Source organism: Ambystoma mexicanum, chromosome 2q, assembly GCF_040938575.1.
Source record: "Ambystoma mexicanum isolate Mex_15411 chromosome 2q, UKY_AmexF1_1, whole genome shotgun sequence".
Lineage (NCBI taxonomy): Eukaryota > Metazoa > Chordata > Amphibia > Caudata > Ambystomatidae > Ambystoma > Ambystoma mexicanum.
Genome location: NC_090924.1, coordinates 545,364,615 through 545,378,845, shown reverse-complemented (window position 1 = coordinate 545,378,845; position 14,231 = coordinate 545,364,615). Strand labels below are relative to the sequence as shown.

At 49.1% G+C, this 14,231-nt stretch overlaps 1 protein-coding gene across 1 annotated transcript in view; it reads right to left on the bottom strand.

Moving 5' to 3' along the window:
• Positions 1 to 325: 325 nt before the first annotated feature.
• The window catches only part of LOC138568988 (G2/M phase-specific E3 ubiquitin-protein ligase-like), a 51,992-nt gene continuing 38,086 nt past the window's right edge, over positions 326 to 14,231 (bottom strand). The window contains exons 4-7 of the mRNA XM_069646724.1: positions 5,697 to 5,878; positions 4,823 to 4,995; positions 1,808 to 2,022; positions 326 to 866 (exon numbers count right to left, since the gene is read on the bottom strand). Of these exons, the coding sequence (XP_069502825.1) occupies positions 781 to 866; positions 1,808 to 2,022; positions 4,823 to 4,995; positions 5,697 to 5,878 (656 nt within the window). The 3' untranslated portion in view covers positions 326 to 780. The remainder of the gene's footprint in view (positions 867 to 1,807; positions 2,023 to 4,822; positions 4,996 to 5,696; positions 5,879 to 14,231) is intronic.

Below are 14,231 nucleotides of genomic sequence, written 5' to 3'. Positions count from 1 at the left end.
CAAAGCTGTACTATTCCCCAGCACACCACTTCCCATAATGCTCCACCACTATCAAGTTCCAATGCTTTTCTACACATCACCATATTCAAGCCCATGTACCAATAAACACCACAGCCAAAGACCCACACTTTAACAAAGTACTCCTATCACAACTCACCACTCTGCACAACCCTACTTTTTAATAAAATTCAACACATGAATAATTTGAATATTATGTGTGACCATTCAACAAAGACAAACCTACAACCAGGCACCCTTTTCAGTTAATGAGCTCTACACGTTCAGTAATAGTAAACATAACTTGTTTAATAATGATCTGTGGCTCCATTTTATTATGCTATATCAGTATCCCAACAGGGCCAGAGATTAAGAAATTTTAAACAGTAAGCTTGGTGGATCAACATCTTGCATAAAGCAACACAATCAAGGATAAGATATATACTATTTTCTTTGCGTGTAACAGAGAGTTTTGTCTTAGTGGTAAAATGGGGTGGAAGACATATGCACCCCTGCCGTGGAATTGTGTTGTCTCATTGGTGCCTGTATATTATGTCCCCTAATAGAGGTGCATTTTGGTAAAGAGGATGCAATACTTATTTATAAACTCTTTGTAGCAAAGCATAATTATTGAACACAATATTAATGTATACCAAGCACGTCCAAAACCAGGGGAATTTAGTATTCCAAAGTCCATGTTGGTTTTAAATTCTTCATAGGTCGCTGAAAGAGGTAGGCACAATATATTTCCACATGTGTTTGCCTCTGGGAACTTTGGTGGTTCTATTGCTCCATCACTTGTGGTGGTACAGTGTTTGCGCCAGTCACAAAACATAGGATGTCTTCCAGTTTAGATTGACATGCCAACTCTAAAATAAAAACAAGAGATATATATTTATACCACCACAAATGTACTTTGTCACACACACACACACTAACCAACAATGAAAACAAACATCACTAAAGATTCAAAACTGCATTAATACTCTGCTACCCGAGGGAACCATTACAGTTAGCTGTGCGTGTAAACTCACACAATCTTAGTTTGTAATGATGCACTTCCCTGTAAGCTTTTCTTATCATAGAGCACTTCAAAAATGTTTTATGACACCAATATTATCTTGTGGATTGAGACAACTTGACCGATTCTTTGTGCAACACTATTTCTAGCATTGCATTTCTTTAGCACCATCTGCTTTCGCTATTTGTAGGAAGTGTTGCCAGGCGTACTGGAGATCCACTTGAGATGTAGTCATTCCACTTCTTACTGTCCCCAGAAGTGCAAGAAGGGAGAAGATTTGAGTGACGGGAGGGGACAGCATTGTTTTGCCACCTGAGAGGGTGGGTGAGGGGATAAAAAGGGTAGGGAGAGGGTCAGATAGGGATAAAGTTAAAGGGAAAGGGGGGCTTGGGGGAAACCCCCAAATAAAAAAAATTCAATGAGTTCTTTCGATGAACATTCTTTGTAAAAATGTACATCGAAAGAAAAACTTGCGGCAAAACAACATAGAACCAACAGGAGGCAGCTCAGTCTGTACTTTTGCAAAAAGGTTCACTAAGAGCTCCTCAGCTGATCCTCTTCTGCATTCCCTTCCTCGACCATCTGTCCATTATTTTTGAGTGGTTTCCTGGCAAACATATAGGTCTTCTCAATTTCAAATGCAATGTAGACAAGTTTTAATTGACTGTAAAATGAGCCATACCATCATTTACTTTAGGAAAGGAAAATATTGTTTTTCCATATATGTTTGAGGACTGAATATGACCTTGTATTCAGCTGAGAAAATATACATATTAAACGTTTACTTGCCTTCACAATCTTGGAGATAGTCTCTCCAGTACCCAATGGTTTTTTCTTCCTCCACTCTGTCGTTACTTCCAGGTACACTAAATGCAATGTCAAACATTGCATTAAATGTATCAGTGGTGATTTCTTTTTCTATCCAAATAAACGCGCCTTCAAAAAGTTGTTTATGTACTTCCATTGCATCAAGTACTCCTAGCGTTTTTAATCTTTCCTTTAATCTGTAACATAAAAAAGTTGAATAATATTTTTACAAAATTACAGCATTGTAACTGTAAAATGATAATCTGCAATCACTTTTCAATGAGCCTGTCAAATTATTTATCAGAAACCCAAATAGTGATTATGTTTGGCCAAACTTTTAATATATTCGGAAGGATTCAGGTGAAGCTCATGACAATTTAATGCTGATGAAATGTTGCAGTATAAATTGGGTTGAAAAGCTCAGACCTTTTCCTGCAAACACAGGGTGAAAGCAAATATATGACCAATGGCTTGTCTAATATAGAAACCAACATTAACTGTTTGCAGCTGACAAAAAATTGTAAACCTAATAAAAATATTGCAAACTTTACAAAAAGTAATGCAAGTAAACAAATGCATTACTTTAAGAAAAGCTCAGGTCACCTTATTCGCAAACTTTCTAAATAGGGCACATCTTTTGTTTGTGCACAAGTGAGCAGATGCACTACTTACATCTCATCACTTAAGCTAATAAAACCTTTGAGAGGAGGCCACTTAATATAGATATATCGTATGTGTTTTTCCCCTGATACAGAAATTCTAACGTTGCAATTCTACCTGATTAAATGGTATAACATTGAGGAACTTCACAGCCTACATCAGGAAGGCTTGACATGTGACTGACTCTGCCTCAGTCCCACTGCACTTCCATAGGTCACTGAACTGCAGCCACAGACTTTCACAGTGATTAAATAAATAATCCTGGTAGTCAACATGGAAGCAAACTCAGCAGGATGAAAATTCATGCACATGTAATGCATGACTGATTCTTCCACATTCCTATTGTCTTTTCAGAGGTGACTGTGTTATTAATTCCCTATGTTTTAATATTATAAAACTTCATGATATTCAGGGTTTCTAACTCTGAATGATGAATAGCCGACCCAGGCATTCATGACGTGAATGACTCTGCTGGTCTTACATGAAATCTACAATTACACACTTCAGACGGATGAAACGCAGAGTTCTTCCTAGCCAGCAACCTAAACCCAATCGGTTACACATGGATATCTGCATTAGGTCCATTAGTCTACTTACATATCTTATAGCAGTTTAATGTGCAGTCCTACTTGGATAACATTCACAAATGTACAGTATTTGATTTCCTCTTCCAACTCCCCCTTACAGCCTCACCCAACCCCTCCTTTTCCCTAAGCCTTCTCCCCTTTCTTGATGCTTTTGAAGTTAATGTTAAGGTTTTTGCTCTAAAAATCCGACTGAACTTATCCCAAACTTCCCAGAAGATATATGGTTGTTGAAGGAGATTTAGCCAGATTTGGGCATCAAGAAAAAAATCTGTGTGAACCAGCATACCTACGCAAATCCTATCTGAGAAAGTTTTCCAAGGCTTATTAATCAACAGGTATTAGGGCACCTATTTTTAAACTGACCATAAAGGCACTGGACATAAGTGTTTTAACTTGTCCTGGGAACTTATCAACTTGGAGGTGACAATGTGAGGTCAGAGGGCTTTTGGCATTTACTTTAAGTGTTGAGATGTGATTAGAATGAATCCATCTTGGATTGATTCCAAATTAGTCAAATATCATTCATCCAATCCTCAGCAATGTCAAGGAATCCTTGCATGCAGTTCAAGTTGATATCCAACACTTATTAAGGCATGTTGTCTTCATAATTGTGTCACCTTCCTTCCATGACCTATATAATTCAGAAATGGGCTAAATGTAGAAGTTATTAAGTGTTAGGGAAACTGGAATCTTGTAGAACTACCCATTTAATAAGGAAAGAATAAAACTCATAAGCTTCATATTTAAACGGTGAGGAGCTTCCATTTGAAACACAAACCAGCTTTCCAATCCCTTCGGTCAACCTTAACAAGGAACAACGCAGGTACTCAGGTTACACACAATAGCCAGACAGCTGCCATGAAGAGAGATGGTAAGCTGTCATGCTGACCCTTTACATAGTGTTTTGCTAGTTCAGAAGCAATTTCTGGTTTTGCTACAAGTTGTCAGGGTTCATAACCTAAGATGGGAATATGACAGGACTTGACGAGAGTAATGATGGGTTTGAAATGTATTACTACAGTGGTTCTAAATAGAAGCAAGAGTCAATTTTAAAAGGGACCCGATGACCATTCCAGATTCTCATATATAGATAAAAATGGAGGCTTACGAACGACGATCTAACCGAATTGATCACATAATATCACTGGTCTATTATTTTGCTTGACCACAGGTGCTCCGTACAATGGGTTAACGGGATGATTTAAGTACCCCGTGTTTCCTATCTGCTCGAGAATGATGACAAAATGAAAACAGAGGACTAACACGCCTTAATTTATATGTGCGACCAAAGTAAAAAGCGTTCACTGTGCACTATGCAAAGAGGAGGAGCATAGTGGACTGTGAGGTAAGGAGGGGGATTAAGGAGGGGTAGGGATGTATGTGTTAGGGCATGCCTGTGTGTGACAGTGTGTGTGTTTGTGTGCAAGTATGTCGGATATTGGGACGGGGTGACAGAGCAGACGACGGCCTGGGGGGCAAGGTGCGGTGGAGGAAACTGGGTGCTCGGGTGAGTCCCCCGCATTAGGAGTGGAGAAGGGAGAGGGTGCGGAAAGGGAAAGATGTGTCCCCTCAGCACCGAAATTGGACCCAGGCAATCGAGCTTCGAAGAAATCAGCCTGCGTGGTAGCTTCATAGATCCACAATGAATAATGATATTATGGTTACCCAGTGAGTTGCATAATAATAATAATGCATTTTATTGGCATATCCAAGTAATAAAAAAAATGTTTCAACAAAATCATTATCCTACCTATCAAGTGAAGGCATAGTCCTCCCCAAAAGGTACCAGTTGATGAAATCTCGTGACAGCTCCATTTTGTCATTGAGGCATTTTACTTCACGGAGGCATCCTGCTACACTTAAAATAGAGCTGTGCTTCAGAATTAGTCCTTGAAGCATTTCAAGTGAAGAAGCGCTTTCAATCTATGGAACAAAATTAAGAAAACAATGCCCTATAAAGTAATGTCTCAGAAATAAAATGATACATTTTTACTTTAGAATAATATTAGAATTAATGCTAATAGTGTAAAATTGTCTTGAACTTAATTAGTTCCACAACCATGAATAATGTTGCTACTGAATCAGTGGTTTGATGGTCCACCACATTACAACAATCGTAAAGCAAGCCTAAAGAACCAATATAGTAAGATTAGATTAACAGACATAGAAATGTTCCAGTAATCACGTAGAAAATCCTTCTTAGATGACCTGCGTAGAAAGAAAGTGCACTACAAATTCTTGTAATAGTCTCACCTAAATGTTTTCTAACGTATGGAGGGAGTGACCATTGAGCATGTAGCACAGATGGCTTACTTTAGATTGAACTCATAATTAATAGTGGTCTGAAAATACGGAGAACAATGAATACATGCAATGTAGGGGTACACAGTGGACAAAGGAATAGTTTCGAAAATGTACAGCCTAATCTGCAAGCCAAGAGTATATTTTTACACACTAGATCATGGGTAGCTAGCTATACATATGTTTACAGCGTACAAGGTTAGCTATTTTGTTTCACAGACAATTTGGCTCAAATATTTATTATAGATGTAAGACTAAACCATAACAAAAGAAAGGAAAATGATTATATTTGTTTATGAAGTATCATAAATATCAATGATCACCTCGTGTAACATTTCTTGCGTCTCAGGATCCGTAACATCTGCCAAAACAGGGTGCACATTTTTTCGTTCAGAAACTAAACATCTGTACAAAATTGGAGACAGAAAGTTTGGAGCAGGCCCTCCGTGTACAAGAGAAATTGCCATTGCTTCACCAGCTAGGTAGTATTCATCATTTCGAAGGCCTTTAAAAAGAAAACCAAATTAGAAGAAAACTAATGTTTATTTATTTACTATGAATCAAAAACCTAAAATTACTGGTTTTAATTTTGAGTTCCATTCTTTTTAAATGGACTGAAAACAACTGTCAGAGAGAAAATATTGCAGATTTAACAAGGGGGGTCCTGGGAGTCTCTCTGCCAGACATTAGTCCTGGTTACGAGAGACTTACCCAGAGTCTTTAGCTCACTATCTTTTCACAGAGAAGAAATATCCCAAACATATCAGTCTTTGTCCTGCCCTGGGGCAGTCCAGCACCGAAATGCGAGGCAATTCTCCTCTGAACAAGAGTACCAACAGAAACCCCAGACACGTGTTTCGGTCTGGTTGGACCTCATCAGTAGGGTGGATCTGTGCCTCTCTAAGAATAGTGAGCAAGGGGTCCACGTGTCTGGGGTTTCTGTTGGTACTCTTGTTCAGAGGAGAATTGCCTCGCATTTCGGTGCTGGACTGCCCCACAAAGACTGATATGTTTGGGATATTTCTTCTCTGTGAAAGATAGTGAGCTAAAGACTCTGGGTAAGTCTCTCGTAACCAGGACTAATGTCTGGCAGAGGGACTCCCAGGACCCCCCTTGTTAAATCTGCAGAGAGAAAATATTGCCAAGTTTACCTTCTAATCTTGTAGGGAAAAGAATTATCAAACTAGCGTTCCATTTAAAATCTACCACAGATCATTTTTTCCAAGTATCAGCTTCTGAAAAATTAGCTATGTGTATTGTAACCAATTAACATATTTCAGGCTTACAAAACATCCCCAGGCTTACCTCTGCAACGAAACCACTGCTACATGGTGCTATTACATTTAGATTGACTCCCGTCCACCTAAACAGCAAACAAGTGGATCTCTATCTGTGGGGCTGGCACATATAAGGAGGTCCAGGTTTTCAGGGGGGGGGGGGGCGGCATGACGCTCTTTTTAAGGGGATTATGCTCACTGATTTTAAAAGTAAATGTGGTGCAGAAACAAGTCAGACCCAAGGACGTCTCACAAATTGGATAATATCAACCCGACCCTTGTTGAACTGCACTGGCTCCCGCTGCAAACATGTATCATCTTCAAATCCTGCTAAATCATCTACAAGCCTGTCACCTTGAAGTCCCCATGCCAACTCACTGAGAAACGCAGCATCTCTGGAGGCCTATGATCCACTAGAAGAACAATAGTCTGGAGGATTGCCCAGAGCAGTGCCAGAGGTTAAGGTTCATACTAAACCTTCCAGTCATCACATCTTGTGTTTTTCCACCAGAAGTATGGGCATGTGCAAACTTGAACTCCACCTGTGCAGGAAGGAAAGAACCAAAAGACAGACCTTCTCTGTCTATGGCCCAAGACTCTGGAACCTCCTGACCATCATCATCATACTGATCCCCTTGCTTCTACAGTTCAGGAAGGAGCGTAAGGGATGGCTCCTCTGAAACACCTAGGTACACACCCTGTCCACTCCCCTCCCTGCCTGAGATTGGGTGATGTGATGGGGAAACCTACTTCTTTCCATGTAGCACCAATCTTCAAGTAGGTGCATTTAGGTTAAAACTACTCAAAGGACAGAGAGGGTTAACTTACAATAAATCAGAATAAAACATTTGATTTTCATAATTTAATAAAAAGCAAATGTAAAGTGTCAAAGTAAGATACCTTGAGCATCACAACTGAGAGGCCGATTCATGGAATAATTAGCGCGGCGCAAGTGGGCAAAAACGTGCGAATCGCAGTGGAATAGCGAAAATCGCAGTGCAAGTGCGAAAATCACACGAAAAGCAGCGCACGTCGATTCATGGAAGGCCGTGCGCGAGAAAACCAGCGGATGTGCGATAAAAAAGTGCGCCGCGCACGTTGGCGCACAGGCCATCTAACAGCGTGCGCCAGGTCACAGCGAAAATCGCACAGGCCACAGCGAAATTCGCACATAGCGCGGCGCACGCAACAAAAGTAGGCGGAACATGGGCGTAACACTCGGAATGGGGAACAACTTGCAAAAACGTGGGCGTCACGGGGAAGTACAGGGCACAAGTGCGCGGAACGCCCACACGCTCGCCTACAACACGTATTCATGGAATAGAATAGGGCAAAAAAGCGCACGCTCAAACCAGCGCACAGACACAAACACGACCGCCACAAGAAAGCAGGCGGTAGCGTCTCTGCGGCTGTAAGAAATGTGCGCCAAAAGGTGCGCCAACAAATAGCACCTATATACTGCCATGATGAATGTCCTATACTGTGGCCCTCCAGGACAAATGACGTGCAAAGGGGTACCCACAAACACGGACACCCGCTGACAAAAAATACGTGTGCGTGTATACCGGGGTGCGCGGGAAGTCTCACACGCGATTTCAGCAGGGTACAACTTCACGCGATCGGGCCTGGGGGAGCGGGCTACGTGTATTTCAGGGCTTCGCGTGAAGTTTTTCACGCAATCGGGCCTGGGGGAGCGGGCTACGTGTATTTCAGGGGTTCGCGTGAAGTTTTTCACGCGATCGGGCCTGGGGGAGCGGGCTACGTGTATTTCAGGGGTTCGCATGAAGTTTTTCACGCGATTATCCAGGGTACGTGTATTTCAGGGGTGCGCGGGAAGTTCCACACGCGAATATACTGGGCGCGTGTATTTCAGGGGTGTGCGGGAAGTTCCACACGCGATTCCATCAGGGTACGTGTATTTCAGGGGTGCGCGGGAAGTCCCACACGCGATTACAGCAGGGTACGTGTATTTCAGGGGTGTGCGGGAAGTTCCACACGCGAATAGCCTGGGCGCGTGTATTTCAGGGGTGCGCGGGAAGTTCCACACGCGAATAGCCTGGGCGCGTGTATTTCAGGGGTGCGCGGGAAGTTCCACACGCGAATAGCCTGGGCGCGTGTATTTCAGGGGTGCGCGGGAAGTTCCACACGCGATTCCATCAGGGTAGGTGTATTTCAGGGGTGCGCGGGAAGTTCCACACGCGATTCCATCAGGGTACGTGTATTTCAGGGGTGCGCGGGAAGTCCCACACGCGATTACAGCAGGGTACGTGTATTTCAGGGGTGTGCGGGAAGTTCCACACGCGAATAGCCTGGGCGCGTGTATTTCAGGGGTGCGCGGGAAGTTCCACACGCGAATAGCCTGGGCGCGTGTATTTCAGGGGTGCGTGGGAAGTTCCACACGCGAATAGCCTGGGCGCGTGTATTTCAGGGGTGCGCGGGAAGTTCCACACGCGATTAGCCTGGGCGCGTGTATTTCAGGGGTGCGCGGGAATTTCCACATGCGAATAGCCTGGGCGCGTGTATTTCAGGGGTGCGCGGGAAGTTCCACATGCGAATAGCCTGGGCGCGTGTATTTCAGGGGTGCGCGGGAATTTCCACACGCGAATAGCCTGGGCGCGTGTATTTCAGGGGTGCGCGGGAATTATCACACGCGATTTGGCTTGGTACGTGTATTACAGGGGTGCGTGGGAAGTTACACACGCGATTAGGCTGGGTGGGTCCTCACAGGTGTTCCCTGTACACCCTCCACGGCCCCTGCAGGCAGCCCACAAAACAGGGGACTACCCTGCACACCTGCTCATGTCTCCCACCACCCCCACCCCCCACCATCCAGGGGCACCCTCCACCAGGCCCCCACTCATGTCTCCCACCACCCCCACCCCCCCCCCAGTCACCAGGGGCAGCCTCCACCAGGCCCCCACTCATGTCTCCCACCACCCCCACCCCCCAGCAGTGCAGGGGCAGCCTCCACCAGGCCCCCACCCATGTCTCCCACCACCCCCACCCCCCAGCAGTGCAGGGGCAGCCTCCACCAGGCACCCACTCATGTCCCCTATCACCCCCACCCCCCCGCCACCAGGGGCAGCCTCCACCAGGCCCCCACTCATGTCCCCTATCACCCCCACCCCCCCGCCACCAGGGGCACCCTCCACCAGGCACCCACTCATGTCCCCTATCACCCCCACCCCCCCGCCACCAGGGGCACCCTCCACCAGGCCCCCACTCATGTCTCCCACCACCCCCACCCCCCAGCAGAGCAGGGGCAGCCTCCACCAGGCCCCCACCCATGTCTCCCACCACCCCACCCCCCAGCAGTGCAGGGGCACCCTCCACCAGGCCCCCACTCATGTCCCCTATCACCCCCACCCCCCCAGTCACCAGGGGAACCCTCCACCAGGCCCCCACCCATGTCCCCTATCACCCCCACCCCCCAGCAGTGCAGGGGCACCCTCCACCAGGCCCCCACCCATGTCCCCTATCACCCCCAGCAGTGCAGGGGCACCCTCCACCAGGCCCCCACTCATGTCTCCCACCACCCCCAACCCCCAGCAGTGCAGGGGCAGCCTCCACCAGGCCCCCACCCATGTCCGCTATCACCCCCACCCCCCCGCCACCAGGGGCACCCTCCACCAGGCCCCCACCCATGTCCCCTATCACCCCCACCCCCCCGCCACCAGGGGCAGCCTCCACCAGGCTCCCACCCATGTCCCCTATCACCCCCACCCCCCTGCCACCAGGGGCACCCTCCACCAGGCCCCCACTCATGTCCCCTATCACCCCCACCACCCCACCACCAGGGGCACCCTCCACCAGGCCCCCACTCATGTCCCCTATCACCCCCACCCCCCCGCCACCAGGGGCAGCCTCCACCAGGCCCCCACTCATGTCCCCTATCACCCCCACCCCCCCCGCCACCAGGGGCACCCTCCACCAGGCACCCACTCATGTCCCCTATCACCCCCACCCCCCCCGCCACCAGGGGCACCCTCCACCAGGCCCCCACTCATGTCTCCCACCACCCCCACCCCCCAGCAGTGCAGGGGCAGCCTCCACCAGGCCCCCACCCATGTCTCCCACCACCCCCACCCCCCAGCAGTGCAGGGGCAGCCTCCACCAGGCACCCATTCATGTCCCCTATCACCCCCACCCCCCCGCCACCAGGGGCACCCTCCACCAGGCCCCCACACATGTCTCCCACCACCCCCACCCCCCAGCAGTGCAGGGGCAGCCTCCACCAGGCCCCCACCCATGTCCCCTATCACCCCCACCCCCCCGCCACCAGGGGCACCCTCCACCAGGCCCCCACTCATGTCTCCCACCACCCCCACCCCCCAGCAGTGCAGGGGCACCCTCCACCAGGCCCCCACCCATGTCCCCCTGCCCCCAGGTCCTGACGATACACAATCATGGCAGTAATGGGCAGCATACCCAGCACAAACACCCAGGCATGGATTGCATCCACCCACATAGTGAATGCAATTACATGACACAACCCCAATGGCAAGTATGTAAATGAACACATGTCCGGCACACACACATACACAATGGCTGCAAGTGAATGTCAAAACCCATATCATGACATGTATGAAACCAAAGACAAAATAAGACAAGTGGAAGTAAAAATAAAAAATGTATTAAAGATTAAAAATAAGTAAACAAATCAAACATACAACTATGTGGATAATAAAATAAATGGTCCATGTTGGAGAACAAAAGTCAAAATCAAAAAACGAAAAAGGAATACAAAAACAAATGTTGACCAAAGCAATATCAAGTAGAAGCAAAAGAATGAAAAACCATTTCCACATGGTGAACACAATAATGAAAAAAAGAAAATGTTCCTTCAAAAAACAAACTAAATACAGGAATGTACCAGGGTCCATGAGCCCAACACCATAAAGGAAACCTACTACTACCTAATGAAAAAAATATATACAAAAAAGTGGCCATTGTCCGAGCGGTCCAAAATAATAAAAACAAATAAAGGAAACCTAACACTAACTAACTATATAACTATATACAAAGGCAGCGGGCAAGTCCTGCGGCTCACTTGTTGATGTTGCTGGCCAGGGCATCATCGAACTCCATGTCGATGTCCTGGAGGCGGGACTCTGTCCTGGCCCCGAGGTCTCGCAGGGATAACCCCATGTTCAGCTCAAACTCCCTGCGAGCTTCCTCGAGGCACTCAGCCCGCCTCAACGCCCGACGCATGGAGAACTCCGCCCTGACCATGGCGAGCCGCTCCTCTTCCGCCCGCTGCCGCTCCGCACCTATCCGCTGGACCAACTGCTCCCACACGGAAGACACCACCATCCCAGGGTTGCCCTGCCCTCCGGCCGATGCCTGCCCCTCTGATCTTGATGGCCCCGAGCCATGATGCCTCCCACGTCGAGCCCGCTGCTGCCTCCGACGCCACTGCCTCTGCCAGCACGACGGCATCCAGGCTGATGGAAACCACCGACGCCGTCGTGCACGTGCCCTGCCTGATGATGCTGTCACATCTTCCATCTGCTGGGGTCCAGTTGCTGTGTTGTCCACCCCTGCTGGACCTCCGACTCCCAACTGTGGCAGGGATGGGATCCCCACCGAGCTGGCTGCATTGGTCGGGGCAGGTCCACAGGGGGCCCTGGTGGCATCTGGGCTGGAAGACGGCAAGGAGAACGACTGGTGGATAGCCTGCACAGAGGAGGAGAGGGCCGCCACATTGGCCAACACATGCAGGAAACCCCCGAACATGGCCGATCCCAATTGGGCCACGTCGGCACGGCGCACTTCGTGATGACGTGCGTGCTCCTCCCGGGAAGCACGCACGGCATCACGAATCACAGCCGTGCGCATCGCGACCCCAATCAGGACCTTCTCCGCACGGCCAGGGGTTCCCACGTCCGCAGGTGGAGGGGAGTCAGGTGACATGGACATCCCCTCTACCTGCGGACGGGCCTGGGACGGGGCATCCCCGCTGGTGCATGGTGGTGCACTCACAGGGTCAGGGACAGCGACATGCACAGGCCCCTCCACGGTGACCTGTGCTGCCTCCTGCCCCTGGCCCTGGACTGCACCACTTGCACCAGCAGGGATGCCCCCACCAGGCCCCATGTGTGCCCCAGTGGCGGCCTCCTCCTCCTCTGTGCAAACCACCAACCTGGATGGCTCCTCACCGTCTCCCAACGTAGCAGGCCCCTGTGGGGGCTCACCCACCCCTTCCGCTGCAGCCGTGGGGGCATCCCCGCCGCCTTGCTCCACAGCGCCGTCTCCGCCCTCTTCTTCACTAGCCGCTGCGTAGAGGGAGACAAAGAACACAAGCATCAGGGCACTGTACAATGGTCCCCTAGACAGGAAGCAATAGCAGATGAGCACCACTGTCAAAGTACACTTCCATCATGTCCCTCCACAACACATGGGTCAGTCCAGGCAAAACACAAACAGTAACAGGCATGGTGCATGCCATGGACATTTCCATGCATGTCCAATGGACTCTTGAAACATTCAATGATATGTAACTCACATGCATCATGGCTCATGCCTATCACATGCACACACTTCACCTCAGTCACATCCATCTGGCCCCAAACACACCAAACACAGCGGATACAAGCGTAATTTGGCTGCTTCACTGAATCTGTGCATCGTCACACACATGTGTCATGCATCCATGGCATGCACAAGTCACAGACACGCAGGTCAGGCACACAGACATGGCTACCATATATGTACCTGGCATCAGCACCCATCCCTCACCCCCCCCTCATGTCCAGGTACAGAGACTGGCATGCTCTCATGTTCAAAATCTGCATAGGGCTCCCCATGCAGCATTTCAACACATGCAACAACCATGTGGATCACACATCACTGGTCGCACATGCATTACCATGATGTCCCTGCACACATACATGCATACATGGCCTATGGCACACATACAGGCAAGTATCATAGAACCAGCACACCGCAACATGCCCTGTCTCACACAGTAATGCTTGGACACTTACCGCTCAACTCCAGACGGGCCTCCCTCTCAAGGATCTGGGCGTGGAGCGCTGGGCGTACGCGTTCCAGGACCCTCATCTGGATGGAACTCATGCGGCCCCGGCCCCCCTCCACGAGGCGCCGGGCCTTCACAAGGGTCCTGGACCTCAAGTCCTCCCAGCGCTTCTTGATCTTCAGGACGTCGCGGGTTGCCACCCCCTCCGCGTTGATGGCAACCACACAGTCGGCCCAGATCCTCTGCCGTCCTTCCTTGCTGGCGCGGGACGATCCAAAGAGGGCATCATACTGCCCCAGGACATGCTCCACCAGGACACCAACTTCGGTGACAGTGAAGCTGGTGCCCCTCTGCCCCTCTGGCCTGGGGTTGCCACTGGTGCCAGATGTGGAAGTGCCCGACATGGCAACCCCAGAGGCAGGTGTGGGTGGGCAACTGGGTCCTGGGGCTGGGCTGTGGAGCGATGTAATCCCAGTCGGGAGTCTTCAGTTCCAGCAGGGGTGGACACAGCAACTGGACCCCTGCAGATGGCTGATGTGCAGGCACCAAATGGCAGGGCACGGTGGCAGCAGGCAGGCAGGCAGCAGCAGATGGCACGTGGG